This window comes from Mauremys reevesii, linkage group 4 (assembly GCF_016161935.1).
Source record: "Mauremys reevesii isolate NIE-2019 linkage group 4, ASM1616193v1, whole genome shotgun sequence".
Taxonomy (NCBI): Eukaryota; Metazoa; Chordata; order Testudines; family Geoemydidae; genus Mauremys; species Mauremys reevesii.
This window is the reverse complement of record NC_052626.1, coordinates 86,618,431-86,643,090: the sequence shown is the minus strand read 5'-3', so window position 1 is coordinate 86,643,090 and position 24,660 is coordinate 86,618,431. Positions and strand designations below refer to the sequence as shown.

At 40.1% G+C, this 24,660-nt stretch overlaps 2 protein-coding genes across 8 annotated transcripts in view; one reads left to right on the top strand and one right to left on the bottom strand.

The window, feature by feature from the left end:
* The window catches only part of LOC120404241 (maestro heat-like repeat-containing protein family member 7), a 48,240-nt gene extending 30,063 nt beyond the window's left edge, over nucleotides 1-18,177 (top strand). The window contains exon 8 of the transcript XR_005597884.1: nucleotides 18,034-18,177. The gene's annotated coding sequence lies outside the window, so the exon portion shown is untranslated. The remainder of the gene's footprint in view (nucleotides 1-18,033) is intronic.
* The window catches only part of GAS2 (growth arrest specific 2), a 168,647-nt gene continuing 147,255 nt past the window's right edge, over nucleotides 3,269-24,660 (bottom strand). For all 7 annotated transcript variants that reach the window (XM_039536369.1, XM_039536370.1, XM_039536371.1 and 4 more), the window contains one exon: nucleotides 3,269-5,885. In XM_039536369.1, coding sequence (XP_039392303.1) covers nucleotides 5,667-5,885 — 219 coding nt within the window. In that variant the 3' untranslated portion in view covers nucleotides 3,269-5,666. The remainder of the gene's footprint in view (nucleotides 5,886-24,660) is intronic.

Here is a 24,660-nt window from a genome sequence, read left to right as displayed (position 1 = left end):
GAGCTAGCCACTGCTCTATCCAAGGTGCTTTCAGTTCTCTCAGCCCTCCAAGGATGCAGTCTCTGCTCCCTGGACTCCAAGCAGCAACTCACCTGGCTCCACCCTGCGGTTCTTCACAGCTCCTCTTCTATTGGCTGGTTCCCATGCAGCTTCCCCTGGGTTCTATTAACCCTTTCTCTGCCAGTGAGAGGTAGACACCCCATCGCACTAGGAATGGAGCAGGGATCATAAGGACAGTGGGCACATCCAGTGGGACAGGCTATGAGGGAAGGAGGCATCTGTGACTCGGCTGGGGACCATTGAAAGGTGGTGGTTCCTCAAGAAGCTAGGTCCTCTAGTACTCAGAAGCTTTGGGGATTTGGGTCTGCCAGGTAGGCAGCAGCCTTTCAGTGCCCTGGGGCCCCCAGGCTGGTAGCGGTTCTTCAGGTACTGACAGAGCTGCTTTTACGGTGGGAGGCCAGGCAGACAGAACTAATAGGGAGACACCCAACCCACCCAGGTAAAGGCCAGGGCCAGGCCCAGCCCAGTCCAACAACCTCCCACAGGCATCTGCCCAATCACACTCCACTTCTGGCCAGTTCTGAACCCCAATGGTCCTGTGGCATCCCTTTGGTCAATGGGAGGAAGGAGTGGGAAAGAGGATATGGCATTTGCTTTGATTGGTCCCAGGGAGCGTGCCTTCTCCACGTCTACAGGGAAGGGATAATAGCAGGGAGCGGTCTGAACCCTAAAGTTGGGGGAGGGGTGCAGGGGCAGGGAATGATGGGGAGGGGTGAAGATCAGTAGTAGGTGTCTCATCCCCAGTAGAATATTTGGGAACTCCAGCTTGGGCAGCATAAAGAGCACACACACACAGGTACCAGGTGGGAGAGGATAACTCCCATAATGGCCACCAGCCATGTTGACATCAGTCTCCAGGCTAAAGCACCAAAAAACACCTGCATCTTCTCACATTTTCTAATCCTTCTGCAACTGCCTATAGGAGGCATCTTACAAATGCCTTTATAGCATAAAGAACTGTGTAGTTTAGATTGGTGCCGGTCCCCATCAATGTCTGCGGTAGTTGCTGATTTATGTCCCATCGTAAACAGTTTGCCTATCAATCTTACTTTAACTTATCCTGGGAGTTTGAATACATTTTTCTTCTTTTTCCCCAGTTGTAGGCATTTGGTTTCCTGTAGTTTTCCAGGACTAAAACTTTCACAGATGATTACAGTTTGATTTGTGGTGTGCTGTGTGATGCCCCCAACTGGCCCAATTCACACATCCAACTGAACTGTATAAGGAGTGAACTGGTGTAAAATGGCTTTGTGCCACCTTTGTGGCTGTCGAATACAGGGGCTGATTCAACCCCAGCATAAGTCACCTCAGTGCTGCTCTAACCTATGCTGAGCTGTCTATAGTTAGAAGATGTCTAGTTATAGCCATGTCGGTCCCAGGATATTACAGAGACAAGATGGATGAGGTAATGTCTTTTATTGGACCAACTTCTATTGGCTCGAAAGCTTGTCTCTCTCACCAACAGAAGTTGGTTCACTAAAAGATATTACCTCACTCACCTTGTCTCTCTATAGTTAGACGATGCTGTTCTAGAAGCCAAGAATAGCTGAAGCCTAGAGATGCAAAATAAATCTTATACAATACATCCATAATTGAGGACTGGTGCTTTTCTCTGTCATGAAGATTTTGTGACATTTTTAAAATGTGTAATAAATTTAAAGAACCCAATCTAGGAAAATCCTTTTATGATTATTACTGCCTGCTCCAAAATAACTAGCATGTAAGCAGACAGAAGAGAGACTTTTTTGATGAACAATGAGCAGCCTAAACTCTCCATTGACTGATATCCTGCCACTTGGTGTATGTTTACATTGCAATAAAACACCCACAGCTGGCCTGTGTAGTTGACTCAGGCTCACAGGGCTCAGGCTGTGGGGCTATAAAATTGCAGTGTAGCTGTTTGGGCTCGGGTTAGAGCCCAGGCTGTGGGATCCTGCGATGGGGGAGAGACCAGAGTACAGAGCTCAGTCACTAGCAGAACCTGAATGTCTGTACAGCAATTTTGTAGTCCGAGCCCTGCGAGCCCAAGTCAGCTGACATGGGCCAGCCACAGGTGTTTTATTGTAATATAGAGCTACCTTCATTTATTTTTTAAAGAATGAAATTGTCACTTATTTTAAAATGAAACTTGGACACAAACACTTCATTTTGAAGGGTTTGGTCCTGCACTCAGCTCATTTGAAATCAGGTCTCTTGCTGTGATTGCTAAGAAAATATTTCCCGTCTGGTACACAGTATTTTTACACCTATGTGTCACCAAGGGAATGATCCTGAGAGTGGCTGAACACCCACCACTCAACTCACTGAAGTTGCTTGGCTCCTTTCAAAGCAGGCTCTCACGGAGGCTGGCTACCTTCTTACTCATTTACTGCTAATGCAAATAGTTATTCTCAATAGAAAATTATTGAAAATAAGTCAAATGCAACCTATGGTACAAGTTATCATTTCTAAATGTAAGCAACTAAGCAGATGTGCTTTGTCTGTATTTAGTAGATACATATGGACAGTGGGGAAAATCCTGGGCCCATTTAAGTTAATGGTAAAGGTCCTACTGCTTTTAATGAGACTAGGATTTCACCCAGGCTTGACCCTGCCCAATTGAAGTCAATGGACATTTTTGCCATTGATTTTTCATGGAAAAGGGGGATCAGACTCATATTTAGGCATTCCAATTTACAGTGACAACCAACAGAAAACATTGATTGTAACTTTAAAAACCTGATTTAAAAAAAAACACAAATTCAACTTCTCCCCCACCCTCCAAAATTAGAAAGTCCCTTTAAAGGGATTTTCAACAGAATCCATGTCTTGTTTATATCACCTGCTGAAAATTTCGGTGTGCATCAATTTCTGTTCCTGTTCTTCAGTAGTCACATTTTGGTTGCATATAGCAGCAGTACAGTAAACAGCTTGATTTCTTTGTGTGTGTGTGTGATTACAGTGCGGGATCTAATGTTGCAAACAATAAATGAGACTTAAAAAAAACCTTTTATGAGTATTTTAAAAAAGTTTCTGTTTATTTCACTGTTAATGAAACAACTGATTTCTGCTCAAATTTATAGCCATTCAAATAATCCTATAAAATGATTTTTCTAGGAAGTTACAAGGCACAGAAGTCACCAAATATAAACAAGGAAAAGTAGACAACCCCTGTTCCCCAATCCCTATATATTTTTAGAGGCATGTGAATGATTTACAAGAATCTGAATTGCTCTAAAGAGTGGGCAATGGATCTTTTCATATTTGACCCAATTAATTGACTAAAAGTAGGGCTAGACTGTGCCTTTCAGTCAAACCCAAAGTAAGGGGCAGCATGAAGGTGACTTGCCACAAGGGAAGCACCAGGTGGCATTCTGACTCAAGGCTTGTCTACACTTAAAATGCTATAGCATTACAGCTGTGCTGCTGCGCCTGCATTACTATAGCGTTTCAGTCTACATACTACCTACGTTGACCCCTCTGATACGTTGATAGGAGGCATTCTACTATCAGCATAGGTAATCCACCTCCCCAAGAGATGGTAGCTAGGTTGGTGGAAGACTTCTTATGATGACCTAGCACTGTCGACATGGAGAATTAAGTTGGTTTAACAGCGCTGCTCAGGGGAGTGGATTTTTCACACCCGACCAACATAGTTAAACCGGAGTGCCCATGCACACAGTCTGCACTGTCATTACTACATCCCTTTGTGCATTGTCATTTACAACCCCTGGTGTAATCAACCATTGCTTCTTATATCCTCCCATCATTGGGTACCCATGAAAGGACCAGGTGGATTCAGGCCTGGATCCACAAAGGAACTTAGGCGTTCCAATGGTCAGCATTACAAAGACTAACTTTTAGGCACCTAGAAAAATCACTGAAATCCACAAACCCTGAGTTAGGCGCCTACACTCTCTATAAAAGGCATACAGAGAGTTAAGCACCTAAGAATGGGATTCACAAAAAACAGCATGCCAGGTGGGGAGCCACCTAAACTAAGGAGATGTTGAGAAGAGGCGTGTGTGTTAAGCCTCACCTCTCTACTAAGTTAGGCAGCTAAGTCTAGGCTGTAGGGCAGTCCTATCTCTGCTTGTGAGCCATTTCCTTCTCCTGGGATTAGGTACCTAAGCCATTTCTTGCAAGAAACACTGATAGAGGTGGGGGTCCTGCCTACCTTATAGCTAGTGATTAGATCATTTGCCCAGCATATGGGAGAGCTGCATTCAACGTCTCTCTCTGTCTGGTGGAGAGAGAGGATTTTGAACAGGGGGCTCCCACCTCTTGGGGACATGCCCTAACCACTGGGCTACAGGATAGCCTGATGTGTGACTTCCTCAGTTTCTCCTGTTGAAGCTGTTCTACCTTGTATAAATGCTTAATCATTGGGCCAGAGTGCTAAACTGAGAATGAACCTGGAAATGGGGGCACTCCCTTGGGAGATGGGAGACCCAGGGTCCACTACCTGTGCTCCAATGACTAATTATTTTTCCAAAGTGGAACAGCTTCGACAGGAGAGTTTTAGGGAGTCCCACATCAGAACATCCCATTGTGGTTAAGGCACTTACCTGTGTGGTGGGAGACCCCTCTTCAAAAATCCTTTCCTCCAAAAAGGCAGAGGGGGGCAACTGAACACAGGTCTCCCACATCCCAGGTGAATGCTCTAACTACTGAGCTAAATGTTTTAAGGGGGGAGATGGCATTGCCACCACTTCCTCAGCCGGTGGGACTTTGAATGTACCCCAATTTGGTAGGCATGCTGTGAGTGAGCTAGGCAGGGGAACGCCTATCTTAGCCTCATCTGAGGACCCTGCTGGCGCATGAGATAGGTATACAGATGTCTGACGTGAGGTTGTGTGCATGCCCGGAGGCAGGAACTTAGGTGCCTAGGGAACTTTTATAACAGAAATTGAGTTTAGGCACCCAAAGGATTAGGTGGCAGCCAAGCAGGTTTCACGTATTGCAGTGGTGCCTAAATCTGCGATTTAGGTGCCTGAATCTGGGGTGGAGGTGTCTAAATCCCTTTGTGGATCTGGATCTTAAAATTGACTTTGTCAAAGGATATACAAACTTTTTAAAGTGGCTTTTTTAGGGAACTGTATAGCGCACAATAATCCTTCTTAAAAAATATTGCTTATTATTGCAGCCTATAAAAAATAGTCCATTTTGATTTTAGTTTGTAGGCAGCAAGCATTAGCAAATAGCTTTTATCACTCTGCACACTCAGCCTACATATATCTTTTCCAACTAACCTAAAAACAGTCATGGACTCAATGTCACAGGTTTTTCATACAAATATATTGTACTGCGGTTTTCCCTTTAACGTGAACCACATCCTTTAAATCATTCTAAGTATACATTCACATATTTAAGAGTAATGATTTGGCTAAAAATATATGTCTATTTCTTATCTGATTGTAGTAATTAACCTATCAAGGATAATTTGCTATAAAAGGTACAGTACTAGAAATAAATAGTTCTACAGTTCAAAGATCTTCAAAGCAGGTTGCCATTTTCAGTCTGTTAAATTTTCTGAAGTCCTTTCAAAGCATGAACTAAATTTACTACACTCAAGAAGATAATTTGGACCTACATATATATAGTCCCAGTCAAATGAGAAGCTAATTTCACTTAATCTCCTTCTTGGTTTTGTAATGGGCAGAAACAACCAAGTAATTGTCTGGATTCATGTCCTTGATGGTCGGAGACTTGCTCTGGATTGGAGAGGTTTTCCCATCCACCCGAGAGATCTGCATTATTCGGCATGGGTCATGTTTCAGCAAGTACCCTGCAAAAGTCTCCCATCCTCCTCCTACACGAACCATCACATGTTTGTTGTGCAGCATCTGAAATTCCATAAAAGACAAAATCTTAAAGGGCTACCATCAAGTTGAAAATCACATTTCTGTTTGAACATGTTGTGCTTACTATAATTACAAGTAACATCCTTTGCAGCCTAGTTTACAACAAGAATGGGAAGACTCCTGGGTGCTGGCTGGTGAGTCTTGCCCACATGCTCAGGGTTTAACTGATCGCCATATTTAGGGTCGGGAAGGAATTTTCCTCCAGGGCAGATTGGCAGAGGCCCTGGAGGTTTTTCGCCTTCCTCTGCAGCATGGGGCACGGGTCACTTGCTGGAGGATTCTCTGCAGCTTGAGGTCTTCAGACCACAATTTGAAGACTTCAATAACTCAGACATAGGTTAGGGGTTTGTTATAGAAGTGGATGGGTGAGATTCTGTGGCCTGCATTGTGCAGGTGGTCAGACTAGATGATCATAATGGTCCCTTCTGACCTTAAAGTCTATGAGTCTATGAGTAGCTTCTGGTTTGCAATGCAGGTTTGTGCAAAAAAGTGGGGCATGAGCAGGGGAGACAGAAAAGTAATTGCATATAAGGAAATGGAGCAGCACCCAGTTAGATTTTTGCATTTTTAAAAACTGTTCACTATATATTCTTCTAGCCTTGCTGCAGGTCGTGATGTTGTTCTTTAGATGTTTGAGTAAAACTGGATGGTTTTTAGCTGTATTTGTTGAAAGCATATTTAGTAATGATGCAGCTTTTGATGTCGTAAAAACTGGCTTCTGATTTATTCTGGAGAAGGGGCCCTAGCTCTAGAAAGGGTCAACATCCAAAACAATCTACTCTGCCCAACACTGATAAATGAGATGTGGAGTTAATTTCTTTAACTTCAGTGTCAGTGATATGAGTTAGCATTTCTGACACACACACTATAATGTGCAACAGTCACAGATAGAAAGAATAAAGTACTGTGGATCTAAAAGGAGGGACATCTAAAATAATGACGGTAGCTTGTACCTGTTATGGAGATGTCTAATTTCAGAAAAAAAGGGCAAGTGAAAATACAAATGGAGGTCTGGAAGTATTATAATCATTATTATAAATCTGATTCCTGTTGGGTCCAAATTAACCCCACTATTTGTTATGCTTGTAATCTGTATTTAGGAAACACTTGGACATTAAAAAATAAACATGTTGGTTGTCAGGACTCACTTGCATTAACAGAGCTCTGCGGCAAAACTTGAACACTGCCTATCTGCACCATGCTTGGGTTCTAATGCTAAGTTATCTGCCCCTTATTTTCATGAACTAAGTATGCATAGTATCAGAGGGGTAGCCGTGTTAGTCTGGATCTGTAAAAGCAGCAAAGAATCCTCTGGCACCTTATAGACTAACAGACGTTTTGGAGCATGAGCTTTCGTGGGTGAATACCCACTTCGTCGGATGCATATTTAATCTATTGCATTCTTATAGATAAATTGTTATTATTATTGTGTGTGTGTGTGTGTGCACGGCATGTGATATAGGTCGCAATCAAGTATTAAGTGGTGGAACTTTGCAATCTTATTTGTTAAAAGTCTTTTCTTTTTCCTGATCTACAGTGAGAAATGTGATCCCACCCAAGTAAAATGTAACTTCTCTAATGTCTTCAACTGGTATTTCAGCTGGTAATTTCTCACTCGCTTCTTTTCATCTCATGTCCTACAAAGCATAGTAAAACAAATGGCATCTGGGAATCATAAACCTGCAAGTTCTATGACAGCCACAACTTAATTCAGGGAATGAAAGGTGCTTTGATTAATATACTTCACAAAATGCTAGACACCTTTCTTCTAGGGTGTAACAAATTAGAATTCTGGTTTGTAAGAGCTCCACCTCTGTGAAAATTCCTCAGCATGCTTACGTAGTCTAGTTAATGAGACTTGCATTAATAGCTGTGGTGTGTGTGTGTGTGTGTGTGTGTGTGTAATTCACCTAAGGGTCCACACTATTTTGAGGACATAAATGGGACTTAAATGCTACAAAGGCCTTGTGCTGGTCCTCTTCATAGGGGCAAATTTTACCCAATTTGTCATTTAAACCAGCAAATAGAATAGTGGGGAGAGGGGAGGGAGGAGGAGAGGAAGTCAAGATAATGAAGTGTTACACTATTAATTAGTTTTTCACACCCATAGCCTGCAGTAGCTTTTCTTTTGGGGGCATAATTCCATTTAAAATATATATCATCATATACCAAAGAACAAGTTGCAAGGATTTCTGAAGTGTGAAAGACAGGACACCTTTAAATTGAATCAAGCTTTCAGTTTGAATTAGTAGCTGAAGACAGGTATTAGAAAAGGTTGAAATATTTAATTCAAACATGTTTTCAATTAAAATGGCCTTTTTTCCAACCATTTTTTTGCAACATTTTATGAAAATGAAAAATGAAAAAATTGTTTTCACAAACTGAAAACAATGAAAAACTTTTCATTTTTCATAGAGAAACAAACAAAATACATTGAAAAATTTGTAATAAAATCATTTTATTTGAAAATTTTCACTGAAAATACTTAACCTTTTCTGATGGGCTCTAATAGAAATAGAATGTTTCCTTATTCTGAGACCTGGGCAACATTTTGGACCTGACTCTGATCTCCCTTACACTGTTCTTACATTGGTATAACTGCATTGACTTTGCTCGAGTTACCTGATTCACACTGATAGAAAGGGGAGCAGAATCAAATGATCTGATTTTTATTAAAGTTATTCAAATACTGTAGATGTGTAAATTGTTGGAGTAGCCTACATGGTCCTGAAACAGAAGTCAGCCAAACTTTGTAAAATTCTGTTACACCTGAATACATTTGGAGTTTTTCTGGATTTACCTAGTTGTGAGATCTGAATCAGGCCCTTAATGTGGATAGGATAATCACAAAAAACCCAAAAGGTTTTTATGTAAGGTTGGAGAAACCCCAGCTCAGACTGTAACCCAGCCTTCCAGAAACTGGATATCCAGTTCTGTCTCTTCAGGGGCTTCCCCATCGGTTATGGCTACCCTGGAGAGCTTACAGCTGCACCGATGCAGTTGCGCTGCTGTAAGCTCTCTAGCATAGCCACTCTAAGTTGCCAGGAGAGAGCTCTCCCAGCAATTTAATTAATCCACCCCCAACAAGCAGCACTAGCTGTGTTGGCGGGAGAAGCTCTCCTGCTCACATAGCTGTCCACACTGGTGCTTAGGTCAGTGTAATGTATGTCGCTCAGGTGGGGTGGTTTATTCACATTCCAGAGTGACATAAATTATACCGACATAAGTGGTAGTGTAGACACAAACTTCTAAGACATGATCCAAAGCCTCTTGAAGTCAATGGACTTTGGACCTAGTCCCAGACCTGGTTCATTGTACCTATCTATACTACTGTGGGAGAGAGTTAACTCCTCGTCTGCTGGTCTTCAGGTTATGCATCTACCCGTTGTCACATAGTGGCTCTCATTTCAAAAGCAGTTAGTGTCTGGAGTTTTGATTTTGTCATACAAGTTAGAGATGGAAAGTTAGCAAAACATATATTTAGTTCATCCCCCTGCCAATGCAGGATTATTCCCTATAGTGTAATTTATAGTGTGGTGTTGTTTTTTTGTAATCTAACTTTAAATTTTTCAAGTGATGCAGCTTCCACCACTTTCCCCTTGGAGACTATCCCACAGACTAATAAAACTCATTGTTGGTAAGTTATTTCCTGATAGTCAGCCGAACAGTACTCTACAGCCTCTTCTTGTCTTTCCTCCAGGCTGCTTTCCCGGTTTTTGTATTTTATTATAATTTGGTATGACACAGTGCTAGGCATTTACTACCCGTTCTTTCTAGATATAAAAATGATGTTTTGTTGCTTCCTAAAAGTGTTCATTGTTTTGTACTGTGTTCTGCCATGGAAAATTCCAATAATACATATATAAAATGTATTTTTTGTCATCTCATTTACACCAGAGTAACAATTCTGGCTTCATATTACTCCAGATTCACGCTGGTATTAATGAGTTCAGAAGCTGGCAATTTGATAAAACAATGAATAAATGAAATAGCACATTGCATTCTTCTCATTTGAAAACCAACCAAACAAATAAAAAACCATTTTCCCCCTACATATTACAGTTGAGGATCTGATTGAGACAGTATTGTTGACCTGATTCAATGACTCTGGCGGATGAGAACTTCAGAAACTGTAAGAATTTGGATCCAGCAAGTGTAAAGCTTATTAGTCAGACTTCAGCGTTGACATGAAGGAATTTTCATATTGCTACCAAGTGAATTCAAACTAAAATGAGAAAAACTTTATGATTCAATCATTTCCAGGAGACATTTAAGAATGATATAAATCTTTATTATTTGCTGTTTTCTATGAAGCATGGCTTCCACAAGAGAGTTGTTTTCTCCAGAATCTGCATTTGAATTAGTATAGAAGAGCCTGTGGTGTAGTAGAAATATGAGAAAACAGCCTTAACAGGTAACAGCATCACAAAGGAATATAGAAATGATGTACCACTGTAGTATACATTAAAGTTATCTCAAGAGGTAACATGAAATAAATATACAGAGAAACATTTGCAGTATGAATCATGTGGACTGAACTGTCATTACATAAGACTTTGGAACTACAGTGAAATATACTAAAAGCGGATGTGTGTTTCACATAAATTAATGGACAGAGAGCTTTAGGGCTTATTACAGATATTGGGCCTATACCCTTATCCCATGTAAATGTAACTCAATAAATAGAGCTATGCTGGTTTACAAGAATGGAGGATCTGGCCCAATATGTTATTCTCTATACTATATTACAGCCATATTTAAGTATACACTTTGGGGGGAGAAATTACACACAGTGAGCCTGATCCAAATCCCATTAGAGCCAAATGGAAGGAATCCCACTGACTTTAATTGGAGTTCTATCAGACCTAGAAACCAAAATCAGCAAAATTCCACCTGGAGTAAGTTGGAAACCTCTAGGCCAAATTTAGTGGTGACATAAATAGTAGTGTAAGATACATGTTAGGCATACATTGTCATAAAATGCATGGGGGCTAGTGACAAAGTAGAGTTACTTACACCTATCTGGCATTCAGTGGTTGTGCAAAGTGAGTGAAACTTACACATTGAAAAGATGGAAGGCTGTAAAGCAGAAAAAGCAACTAATAGTGGGTGTGTATGGTTCTAGGATAAAGATCACATCCACTTCAACTTATCTCAGATGAATTTGGGCCGCTTTGTCAAATTCGTTCTTGTCATCAGAGTAGGGTGACCAGACAGCAAATGTGAAAAATCGGGATGGGGGTGAGGGGTAATAGGAGTCTATATAAGAAAAAGACCCCAAAATAGGGACTATCCCGATCTGGTCACCCTGCATCAAAGGGTACAACTCTTGTTTGACATAGTTTACCACTAAGCATCCCATTCTGAAAGGCACTTAGCACTACAGCTCCCATGGATGTCTAGAATCACCAATTTTTACATAGGCAAGGAGACAGATGCTCTTGGCACTTCTTTAGTGGTGGAGGTAGGTAGGATGGGTAAGAGTGCATCACGAAAGGAGTGCATTTCTGTGACAATTATTTACTATATGTTTAAAATATTTTGACATAATAAGGTGTGGAAATTCCTAGTGTACTGCTAAACAGCTACAGCTTTTTACCCCAGAGGTGGCTGCATTTCAATGGTGAAAGAAATTATCCTTGTGCATTGTTGGCATATTGTTGCTAAAACAATGGGACTACTCACATGCAAGTTAATTGCCTTGTGTTTGCAGGATTGGAACCCTAGGGCCTGATTCTGCAATGTGATGCAATCAGATAACCCCCAACTCGCTCCAATGAAGTCAGGGGAGCTCTGCAAAGGCATGAGGGTTTGTCCATGTGCAGTACACTGTAGGAGCAGAGCACAATTTTGTAAAAAAAAAAACAAAAAACGGGGGAGGGATGGAAAATGCTAAAACTTAATTGGGGGATGGGCAAACTATTGAAAATAAACAATTTTTTTTGTGAATTTAGATCTTTTTACAGTTTGCAAAGTATATGAACAGATCATGATTTCCATGAATTTTTTTCTTGTTCAAATTAATTTAACAAATATTTTATTATAAGAATATATATTGCATAATATATTACGAAAATACTTTTCAGCCTATGGATAACTCACAAACAATTCATTATTCACAGGAATTACTCTGATAATATAATATTCACAGTTCCAAATTCAAATTGGTTTAATTGGGCACAAGTAATTTAGTATGTTTCTGTTGCCTTACTGGTTAAGCTTAAAGTCTTAAAGTTAGATTTACAGTGCAAACAGTTTCAATTCTGAATTCCAAATCTGATTTTTCTGTAAACATTTGTGCCAGTAATTTAATTTCCTAGAATGTTTGTGAAAAGCAAACCCAAAAGAAGTGAAAATGCTGTCAATGAGAATTCATTTAAAATGTGAATGAAAAGTTGACATTCTTTTCAGTATTTGTTCAACCTTAATATTAAAATATTATGGGTTGTTTGATATAAATAAATTTCGATACAAAACACCTTAAATTTCTAAGCTTTTCTTAAGTTTTCAACGCTAGCATTCATGTAGGAGATGTAGAAGTCAACATTTGAAATCAAAAGACATCAACACAGAGTAACTGGAGTAACTCCAATAGCTCCATCTGTTTTATGTATTTGGGGTATTATATGTTTTTAAAACATCATGTGTATTTTCAGCAGTCCATGAAAAATTAAAATACCAGTTGGATTTACTAGTGTAAAATACCATGCTCTTAAAATTATTAGACTAACTTATATTCAAAATAGTACATAGCAAGTTGAAATTTCAGTTATCATTAATGCAATATCATATTGGATTTTTATTTATACTTCATCACCTGACATCAGATATTTTGCCATCTACTAGTGTATTGGGCTCTTTTCAACAAATTATCTTAATACATTCAAATAAGGAAGTAGCCTTTTAGAAATCGGTAGGTAATTGTTGCTATGTTTTAATAGCTTTGAGAATGCCTACTGATTAAAACAGGAAAGCAAGAAAGTGAAATTTCCCAGCATGAATATGAAAGAACAACTGAATGGATACTAACTGAAATGGCTAACATTTTTCCATAATATTTTGAACAAAACAGATCATTTAAAGATTACTGAACACATTTTTGCTGGTGTTCATCCAGAAAAACATCACTGATTTAAAGACAGAGTAATGTTACTGATTTAAACCAAGGGGGTTAGTTTGTATTTATATCTGTGTAACTGAGATCCAAATATGTCTCTATTATCAGTATCTCCATTTGTTTTATATAATCTCTCTCTCCCCCCCCCCACCTTTTTAATTAAAAGTCTATCTAGCCTAAAGTCACTCCCCACACCAAGGCGCACACTGAATTTTACAATAATGGTATGGTCTAATAAGTTAGAGTAGCAGTTTGGCAGTTGTGACTCTTAGGCCTAGTCTGTACAAGAAGGTTTGTGAGTACAGGCTATGGAGGCAAACCCTCCTGTGAAGATGCAATTTTGCCCATATAGTTTATACCAGTTGTCTGCATGAATTTGCAAACAATCCCAGGCAGATCACTTATCAGTAGGAACCAGTCTGGTAACAGCAGGGGATTGGAAACTATCAGAATTAGATTCTGCAATCAACTCCGATAGTAAGTTAATGTGTGGCCATGTGTAAGTTCTCCAGTGCCTCAGTTTCCCCATTTATAAAACTGGGGTAATATTATTTACACTTCTTTGTAAAGGGTTTTGCGATAGAATATATTCTACACATATTGAGCCATATCCACAGGTACTTTTACTTCAATGGAACTACACCTATTTACATCAGCTAAGAATTTGACCCATAAAAGCTATAATACATACTTCGGGAAGATTGTACACTTCCACTATTTTATAATGAAAACATATCACTTCAAAGTGACATTTTGGATTGCATGATGTTCTAGCAAATGATCATGTATTTCAGACATGGTAAAGAGGAGTAAGATACCATGCTGGGAGGTGTCTAGATACTATTAAGAGGAGTGTGGTTTAAATACATAGAACAAGAGATAACCCTGTATTCTTAGTCTTTAAAATATAATTTACTCAGCAATCTGGGCAAGAATCCACGTGATGAGAAATGGATGTAATGACAGAGGCAGGCAACCACAGGATTTGATACTTCATTATATGAAGGTATATGTCAGGGTGAAAGAGGACAATGTCAGGCCCCCTAATCAGTCTCTGAACCCCCAACTGCAGCATTCCCATTCTCCTCAACAGCAGGAATGAAGCCAGGAAGAGATCCATGTGTTATAGTTTATGGAACTCTACCTGCACTTAGGGTTTAGTGCAGAGCTTGCAGGGACAGGAGAAGTTTTTTCTTCCCCCTCTTCCTTGGGTATGTGTGAGCGGGAGGTGTTCCAGACTCTTCCTAACTCCGCACCCAGACCCTTGGGATTTGTGTCAATATTGACCTTACCTAGCGGGAACATGAAGCAGACAGCTATTCAACACCCCTCCAAGATATGAGGTAATGCAGGTGGCCAAAAAATCCCAAGAATGATAACAGTACGAGGGGAAGGAGGAGGTGGGCGTGGCTGAGGAGGTCCCCATGCATACGTGCAGGAGTTAAAGCATAGCTCCCCCTCTTATAAAAGCAGGAAAACTCTTGTGCAGCTACTTATCCTCTTGGCTGTGCAGTGAGAACTTTCCATCTTTGATTCTACTTTGTGTGTGTGCATCAAATATTTCTCCAGAGCTTGGTTTGAGTTTGTCAGAAAATGGGCCCAATTAGATGCTTAAGTTGCTTATTTAGGTGCCTAGGTGCAGATTTAGGGAACCATATTTGAAACCTGAGCTGCCCACACCAATTTATGTAAATACAGGCACTATCTGCCTCTTAAGAAACTGCAGTGCAAATCTGGTAGCCAATTTCAGATATTAATCTTTGACCATGCTTGAGTTGGCTATATACAATATTCATGTATGGATTGATAAACAACAACATTAAATCGGAAGACACAAGACATTTCCCAGCTTTGAAAGAATAGTCAGAATCCAGCTCCTTTTTTTACCCATTCTGATAAAAAATGAATCTTATTAAGTCACATTTTGTCCAATCCTCTGTCAATGTGGCACTGTTCTCTACAGAACATTTTCAAGTGTTTTATTACATTGTAAATGTCTCAAGTGTTCCAGCTTCCACTACCACATCAGGAAAACTATGGATTGTTTCAAACACCTTTTAAAAAAAAATAACCTCTGAGATTTTGTTTTCCAAGTTCTACCTCTAAACCCCTGAAAAAGGATTGCATATTGCAAATGCTGGCTTTGCCCTCATGGGGCACTTGTGATAATGAACACACCGAATAGTTAATACATTGGGGTAACATTTCTGTCTCATTGCTGGGGGATTTACATGCACAAATCCCATTAACTGAATCCCCTATAACATGAGATGAAAAAAATCACCTATAATAAAGCTAGGTCTGAAAAAAATCTCCCGAGCTTTGTAGGAGTCCTGTTAATTGCTTGTCACAACATATCCAAGCTGTATCAAGAAGTGGCTTTTATAAATAATACTTCATTTTGAGCTGTACTTCTAAAGAATTTTATATCAGTTTTAGAACAAAAGAGTCTATCAAACGTTAAAATGTATTCCCTTGTTTATCAAAACAATGCATTAGTGGGCCCTCTTCCCTCTGAACCATTCACTGTGATATACTGCATACTCAAAGAACAGGCTAGGAATTTATTGCTGTTAAATATTTAGAACTTAGCTTCACTGATTTAAGTCACCAGTTCCAGAGTAAATCAGATGTAAATTTTCATGATTTTGTAGTGATCGTTTCTCATGGAAAATAAAATGGAATGGAGTCTCTTAGTTTCCAGCTGAGACCAGGACAGATTTCACCATTACATTTTAATCTTTCTGTCTATCTCTTGCTTAAAGAGCTCAGTTTCCAAGTAGAAATAAGTAGAATTACCAACTGTTGTAGTAAAATTGCCACACTTATGCATTGCACCCATTCTGACCTACATTTAAAATACACACACATGCACAATGAGCGCTTCCATGCAAGTAGCATTGACTTAACCATTCAGAAAGTGCTAAAAGCTCCATCCAGCTGGAAGGAGTTTTGGCAGCTGCTGGTTCACCAATGCTACAGGCTTCCCTGGCTAGACAGAAACCGAGGCTACTATCTGTTCCCTTTTCAGCACCCACATTCTGCTCCTAACCCTTTCATAGGAACAAGGTCTGTGACTGCTAAATATGGTGATCAGGCTCTGGGGTGTCACTCAGCATGTGATCAGCTGTACACTCAGTGATATTCCTTCCCAGATGATTTAGGGCCAGATTTTCAAAAAGCAGAAATCCAGGGCACTTGCACAATCCAGTATTTGCAAACACAAGTGCCTTGTTAGATGTAGGGTTTCCAACTTTCTAATTGAATGAAACTGAACACCCTTGCCCAGCCCCCCCCCCCCACTCACTCCAGCCCCCTCCCTCTGTCGCTCGCTCTCCCTCACTCTCACTGGTGTTGGTGGCACCAGGCATGGCCCAGTAGTAACAGAAGGGTGGGAAACAACAGTGCCAATGAAGTCTCCCTGTATCAGGCCTCTGCTTGCCTGAACTGCTTCCATGTTTAGACTTTAATTAACCCCACAGGCCAGATGGAAAGAATGGAATGTGTGGCAACTAGTTATCAGTGCAACACTGATACCAGGAGGCAATTATAAAGCCTGCTTGCACCTGGCTGAAGGGAGTGAAACAAAATAACAGGTCAAGAAAAAGTTACTAACGAAATAATATGTTTTCTGCCAAGTATGATTTAACCTGTTTAGTGTAATTGCTACTTTATAATGTACTTGCTATATGGGAACGTAAGGGGGAGGGAGGAGAAGGGGGGTAGAAGGGCAGTGAGTAGTGGGGGTAATAGAGATGCCTAGCTAAAATCATGTATAAAGAGAGAGAGCTGCTTGTATGGAGTGTGCTTGATTTGAGACTTGTCTGTCTCCAAGTACCGTGCTTTGAGATCTCAAATAAACCTTTGTTTGCTTCTCCACCTTGGTGTGTCTATTGGAGCGAGGCACACCGGGCAACGAACCACTGTTGCTGTCGCCTCAGGCCTTTGTGCCGGCAACACTGGGCTGGGGCAGGGGTTGGAATACGGGACGGGGTGAGGGCTCCAGCTGGGGGTGTGGGCTCTGGGATGGGGCCAGAAATGAGGGATTATGGGTGGTTCCTGGGAGTTGCAGAGGCGGCTCTGGGGGAAGAGGCAGCACACGGAGCTTCCCTGGCCGCCCCTCCACCCAGGAACCAGAGGGAAATGCTAGCCGCTTCCCAGAGCTGCGTGGAGCCAGGGCACGCAGGGACCCTGCCTTAGCCCTGCTGCACCGCTGACTGGAGCTGCCAGGGTCCCTTTTTGACCAGGCATTCCAGTTGAAAACTGGACGCCTGGCAACCCTAGTTAGATGTCCAAATAGTCATTTGCATGTGCTAATACCCAAACTGCTTGTACAATCACTGGAGTTGTGGAGGGGGGGAAAAACTGCTTCTGCTTTTCCAGAAGCTGGCCACAAATATCAGTCAGTCAGGGAACATCAATCAAAGGGGCCTACAGATAGTTGTCTCTGAGCAGCAAACTGTTCAATTTTGGAAGCCAGCCAAGGAGAAGAAATAGGGCATGCAGCTTTAAGTTTCTCCTCAATTTACAAAAAGCTGGAAACCATCACACTATTTTCATCACTTTTTCTGAACAAGGATTGTTATTAGAATCAGTATATTCAGAAAAATAAGAAAATAAGAATAATTTATAATCTATTATTTAGGTAGTAAGGGCCAAATTCTCAAAGGTGCATAGAGTACTAATTTCCATTGAAATCAATGGAAGTTAGAAGCCTAAATACTTTGAGGATCTGGGCCTAAGCTGTGTGGACTCGAAGCCCATCTTTTTGTTATGTGTGTTTACAATGCCTAGCACAATAAGGCCTTCATCTTTTGGTGCAGAATATGTGCTACCACAAGACAAATAAGTAAGAATAATGGGGCACAATGGCAAATTTATATGCCATTTTAACTTGGTCAAATTTCAAACTGCTTCAGAAGGACACATGCATTATTTCAGATTCATATTTATAAAACTTCCTTTTCATATTCTTTTTAGCAATGAAAATAACATTTTAATAATGTTTTGCAGACAACTATCGGAGGTACCTTGACTTCAAAGAAAACCCTGAAAGAAAGCCATTTAGGACAAAATGAAAGATTCATAAGCTCTAGAGATCAATCAACAAACACCTTAAGATGTCACCATTCTACCAAGGGACCAGATGCTTGAGCTTTTGAATTATGATACCACTGTATTCTGATTAGGAGGTTTTATCCTCCTCAATCATGTCACTCATTTCAGCTACATAAGTGGACCTGAATAACATTGAGATTCTTACAGTATGTGTGCATTGTCACTGGCTTAAATTAAGGTATTAAAGAATTCTTTACCTGAGGCAAGCTGTTGTTATGTAGGATATAACAGCCTCTTAGCAGATTTTCTTTTGAAGAGGTCAGGAGATATTTATGTTGCATATAGAAAGGCAGATTTTTATTTTATTTATTTATTTATGTTGCCAAATGCGGAAGCTTACTGACTTGGTGTCAGCAGAAAACCAGTTAATAATCACAGCTATGCTCTTGACATTTACACTTTCTTCAAGGTTAGTAGGGTTTTGTAAATGTTTTTATTTAGGTCAAAAGACAGTCAAAAGCAAAATGACTTCCAGTCAACACAGTTTGGCAACAATCAGATTTGTGCTCATATTCGATCACAGTACATTCATTTTCTTTTTCTACTCTTCTTTTTTAAAGTGATAACATCGGGGGAATGAAGGATTGGATAGCTCAGGACAATGGGGTACAACAGCGTATGGAGTCTTTTACATCTACCTTACCTATTCAATCTGTCCAAGTGGGTACTGACCCAAAATCATTACTGTCTGATATCTGTTTAGCAGATTATGTAAACTGAATCCAGTTACTTGTTGACAGGTGCCCACAACACAAATCATCCTTTCTGGCTATCTCAGCAGAGAAGCCAGGGATTTGGCTAGTCATAGAAAATGAACTACCCTCTCATTCCTCAAGACAATTGTGCCAATTTAGGATTGAGGCACTTGACTGGGCAGTTTAGGGAAACTTGCACTGCCAATGCTTGTACTGCACTTGTTTTGTTAGATAATTAGAACATTAATACTTTGTAAGAATGTGCATTAACAATTTTGACCTTTTTCTCATTTTGTTATTCATCTCTCTTATTCTTCCCATGGGATTTCCTGTGATACAAGAAAAGTACTTGATTGCTTAAAGAACATCCCAAATATAGATGCACATACCAATATTTAGTGGCAGAGGAAAAGGGTATGCTTGCGAATATGAATTTCAGTATTGGTAGGGGTATGTTATTTTTAACCATATGATACATCTAACAGAGATTCATACACAATGGGCACAATACACATTTTTTTCACAAACACTCAGCATCAATTAATAATACGCAGCACTTTTAATCTTCAAAGTACTTTGTAAATATTAACCTTCATGTGACCCCTGTGAAGCAAGTAAGTACATACTTTTAAACTCTCACTGCTAGCAAATTTCCTTAATATGCGCATTGAAGTCTAAAAAAAACTAATATTGATGTTTCATAAAACTGACAGTCAGATTATGCAGCATTTTCATTTCAGCCCTGATCCAAGGCTTAAAATGCTATACCAGCATAGCTGTGCCACCGCAGCTGCACCGCTGTAGCACTTCAGTGCAGACATTACCTACACTGATGGGAGAGCTTCTCCCATTGGCATAGGCAATCCACCTCCCCGAGAGGTGGTACCTAGGGTGACAGAAGAATGTTTCCCTCTACCTAGTGCTGTCTACACAGGGACTTAGGTTGGCTTAACAATGCCACTCAGCAGTGTGGATTTTTCACACCCCTGACTGATGTAGTTAAATAACCTAATTTTCTGGTGTAGATCAGGCCCAATTCTCACCAAAGTCAACTGCAATCTTTCCATTGCCTTAAATGGGCTTTGGATCAAAACTTTATTAGATCCAAAATGACCCTTCTGTTTTAGTAAAAGGTCGTTGTTTTTTTTTCAGAAAAAGGCATTCAGATACTCTTAGGATGGACATGGTAGAAATATATAGCATGTCCTAACTAAGCCCACTCCTAATTCAGATGCCTTAGTGTTCTCTTTCATTCAAAAGACATTGCTATAAAAAATGTAGAGTAACATATGGCCCTCACTCGGTCATGTCACAAAATTAGTTCCCTCATTGCAGAAAATGAACTTGCTCTGTTAAAATATAAGTGTGAGATAGAATGAATTGTTTTATAGCTTTCACAAGCCTTACCCTCACTTAATTGATCAGGCAGTAATTTTGCTTTTATATTGCTTTTCCTTCCCTCCAGGCTCAGATTACTGTCCATTCTGCAACTTCTTTCATTTGCAGGAAACTTTTTTATGAGCTAGTCAGCCTTTAACAGCAGGAGTATGGAGAAAGCTGACCTAAATTTAGAACACCTTCGCCTATCGGGACTCACCATGGTGTGTTTTCAAACACCTTATTATTTATTCCATTCACAGGTTGTCTCTACAGGCTATTTGCACCTTGAGTGAGATTTTTTTATCTCCAATTGAGTCTTCTGACATTTATACATCTTTTTAGGCTACTTTATGAGTCAACATTGTGTTATATGAAACATTATTCTAAGATGGAGCACTCCCAGCATGGGTCTGCTGATGTAACCCAGAACTGAGGACATTGGTATCATGTGAAACACTGAGGAACATGAAAACAGGTGTTCAGTAGATCAACTGGAAATCAGACTACTAGCAAAGGCTGCATACTTACAGTCACATAGTAAGTGTGACCAGTATTACCACGGCACCTGCTAAATAAAATTATTTACCTGTAGTTCTGCTCCTCGGAACATATCATTTCAACAGGATTCTAACTGCAGAGTTTTTTTATCCTTGAGGATAGTGGGAGCCCAGTAGCCAGACCCCTATTGGCCATTGTGTCTTTTTGGGTATAAATATTGCCCTCTGAATATTCTAGTCAGTGCCTTTGGTTGCATCAGAAGCACCGCCTCAATTCAGGCCAGCCAAGATCATACCAAGGTGAAGTACAATCCGCTATCCATTTAGACTTAGTCATGACACCCACCACACTTGTAGAAAGCACTTTGAAATGAAAAGTGCTATAGAAGTACAAAGTAAAGTATTATCTGTATTACAAACTCTGAACACAAGTCAGAAGTCATTGCAATCTTATGTCTTTTATTTCCTAATTTTCAGAGTATATCAGATCCTTAGCAGTAACTGGGTCAAAGTTGGCTCACAGTTACACTGCTGTAAATCCTGAGTAACTCATGGAAGTCATGGAGATACTTTGGATACATGCTGGTGTAAATAACAACAGGATTAGGCCCTTTGGGATTCACAGTTCTGTGATTAAACTTTGTGTTGCTCTTATTTCTGGCTTGTGTCTGGCACATGCTGCTTTTCTTTCTTTAATAAGGGTTGGGGATATTCTGCTTTTGGATGTCTAATTAACACTCCTGCTTCCAAAAGGAAGCATGTGTAGGCGAACACCTTATATGTGAGAAATGATTCAGTTGCAGAAAGAAGTAAACACATTTGTTTATTCATTAGGAGGCAAGTGAATTTCTGGCAAGCGAAGCCTGGGGCTTCTCAGGCAGTGGTGTAGGAGGAACAATCTGAAGCAAAATTAATTGGATGTGGTAGTCTCACTCACAGAATGGCATTTTCCATTTCCACAGTACTTCACAGCAGCCCATTGCCACTGTACAATTAGGAGAACACAGGGACTGTAAGCTGGATCCAATATCTATTGACTTCAATGCACTTTAGATAAGGCCCTGGGTGAGGGGAACAAGAGATGGAAACTTCTTACACACTTCTTCTCTATCCACTCATGCAGGGGCCAGCTACAATATAGGCCAGAGTTCTCCATCAAATTAAATCTGGGCTGGTTAGCAGAAATCTAAGTACCAAACTGCTGCACATTTCCAGCCAGAGCAAGTGACTCATAACAAATATTTTATGCAATGCTCAGCAGAAAAGGTGATATGGTGAATAGATTAAATATGAAGCATAAAGCCAGGGGGAGAGTTGATGAGGTTAAGGGGAAAGACAAAAAATGTAAACTGGCAACTGCATGGAGACATGGAAAACCAGATGTATTAAGATTAAATAATATGGGAACGGGAAGAAAATATATAATACAGCGCAAAACACATGAAACTGCCAAAGCAAAACTATGCATTATTGTAGGAGAGAGAAGGGCCAACTATTATCTTTGAATCAAAAGTACAGATCTCCCTTCTTAGATGTAGATAGCTAATTATTAATTCTTAGTTTTGTATCCATAATGTTTGTACAATCATCTAGAGCCTCGGAGAGCCACTTATTAAAAGCAAATAATTAAGGGCAGATTCTGCCTTGCTTACTTAGGCTGAGTAAGCCTTTCTCATCCACTAGTCCCATTGAAATCAATAGCACTAGTGGAGGAGAGAGGATATGGGTGAGAGCATAAGTAAGGGTGGCAGATTCTGGTCCTAAATAAATAAATGCATAGTAATGCTCATCAGAATCAATACTACAGAACAAAACTGTAAATAAAAAGGAATTTATTCATTTAAAGGGATATCATCAACCTATTTGGGTCCCCCAAATTTACTGTCCTTTAAGGAAATTAAGTCTTTTTAGGAAGTGCATGCATACAAAAATCCTAGCCACACTGATGTCAATGAAAGTTTTGTGTTTCGGGGTTTTTACATATACCTCCGCACACATATATGCACACTTTGCAGAACCCATGTCATAAATTTATTTATCATGCCTGCTTAAGCACCTAATCTGTTCTCTGCCTTCTAAACCAGTCCCTCAAAACTTATTCTACCATTCCAAATTTCTAAGCAGCAGCTTCAAACAGCTACCAATAAAGAAAATCAACCTGCCCCCAAAATCTTTCTTCCTCCTCCACAAAATATGGAATTTCCTATCAAAATTGCACTTGGCTGATATGGAGGCAATGTACATGTCATATACAGTACAGATATGTGATAAATACTTAGCATATGCCAGTGGAATTTATCACATAACTATGACTGCACCACCTGCACACTAATCTATCTCCTCTGCGATCCATTTAACATTCCAACCCCCTCAGCTGCTTTAAACAGCTTTCTCTCTCTCTCTCTCTCTCTCTCTCTCTCTAGTGTATGTAATACCATTTTAGAAGCCTGGAGTTAAAATGGCTTGTTAGATTTTGTGCACCAGCATCCATGGGAATGCCACTGCAGCCCAGACAGTACTGATACTCTATTGGTACACCTGCATTTGAGCTGGAAGGTACGATTCCTAGCTCATGCAGACATACCCCTGCTAGTTCTGCTCAAGCTAGTGTGCTAAAAATAGCAATGTAGATAGCACAGGTGTTAACTCGAGCTAACTGCCTCAGTACATACCCCAGGGGTTCAGGTGGGCAAAAACCTGGTCAGTCTCTTACTATGTGTTTGTGAAGTCCTTAGCTCAATAGGGACCTGATCTCAGTTGGGGCTTACAGGTGCTGCAGTAATACAAGTAATTAGTACTTCATAGTAATAATATAAAATGAAACCTGGAACCAAACTGTTTTTATTTTATCAAAGCAAAATCTTATCAAGAGGTTTTGTGAAAATATAATCACTCCCAGTTTTAACCTTTAAAGAGATGGGCCCAAACTAGAATCATTTATCCTCACCTCCTGAACTTTGGGGTTTGTATAAAAGGTAATCCTGATCTAACCACCTTGTTGTCAATCATCCCTAGTTGAACAGAAGTATCATAGCTGCACATGCATACAATGTGTCAATGTGACCTCAGTGCTACAAGGCATACAAGCAGACCTTCTAACACACTATAGTACCAATAACACAGGTAATTGCCTAGACTAGCACCATTTCATGGATAGCAAAAGTTACATGGGCAGATTAAGACTCTTTCAGGCTGGTATAACTGAGAGCAGCATTTGGCCTGCTGATTCATAAGATTTTAAACCCAGTCAGCAAAGGGAAGATGTGTTGCTCCATTTGGTAATGGCATCTTGACAGTCTGGTGCAATGATACATGATGACAGAGCACAATAATGTGCTCATCAGTTCATTAGCAAGCCCTGATGTGTGAGATTGTCAAGTGATTCACATGTTCCTGAGAAATAAATAAATAAAGATATGCCACACATGTCACTGCATTATTTAACTGTCTAACGGGATCCAAGCCTATCTCCAGTCTTCTGGGGAAAGCAAAAAAAGATGGTGGAGCTGCAGTTATAAAGCAAATCACTGGGTGGCAGACACACACTATGGCCAGAACATCTATATTAGAAGAAGGCACAAAGAGGATCGTTCAGACCAGCTGAAGCTCGAGGAGGAGGCAGTTTTGACCAATTAAGTGAACTTTAGTTTTTCTTCTGCTTATATTATCAAAACCAAGCTCATTGTGAAGGAGTGGAGTATGAATCAGGTTTGAAATTTAGACAACCTGGAAGCATAAATTCCCAGGAGCATAACACCATGCAGTTCACTGTAGCAGATACAGCCTTATGGTGAAGTTAAGAGATACAGGACACTATTTAGCTTTCCTCTGCACCTATGACCAGGTTACCCATATCCCCTGCACTCAGACAATACAATACATTACAGCCTGCCTATGAAACTGTTTGGATTGTGGCAACCACTAGCCCCCTCCCCTGTTTGTGAAATTAT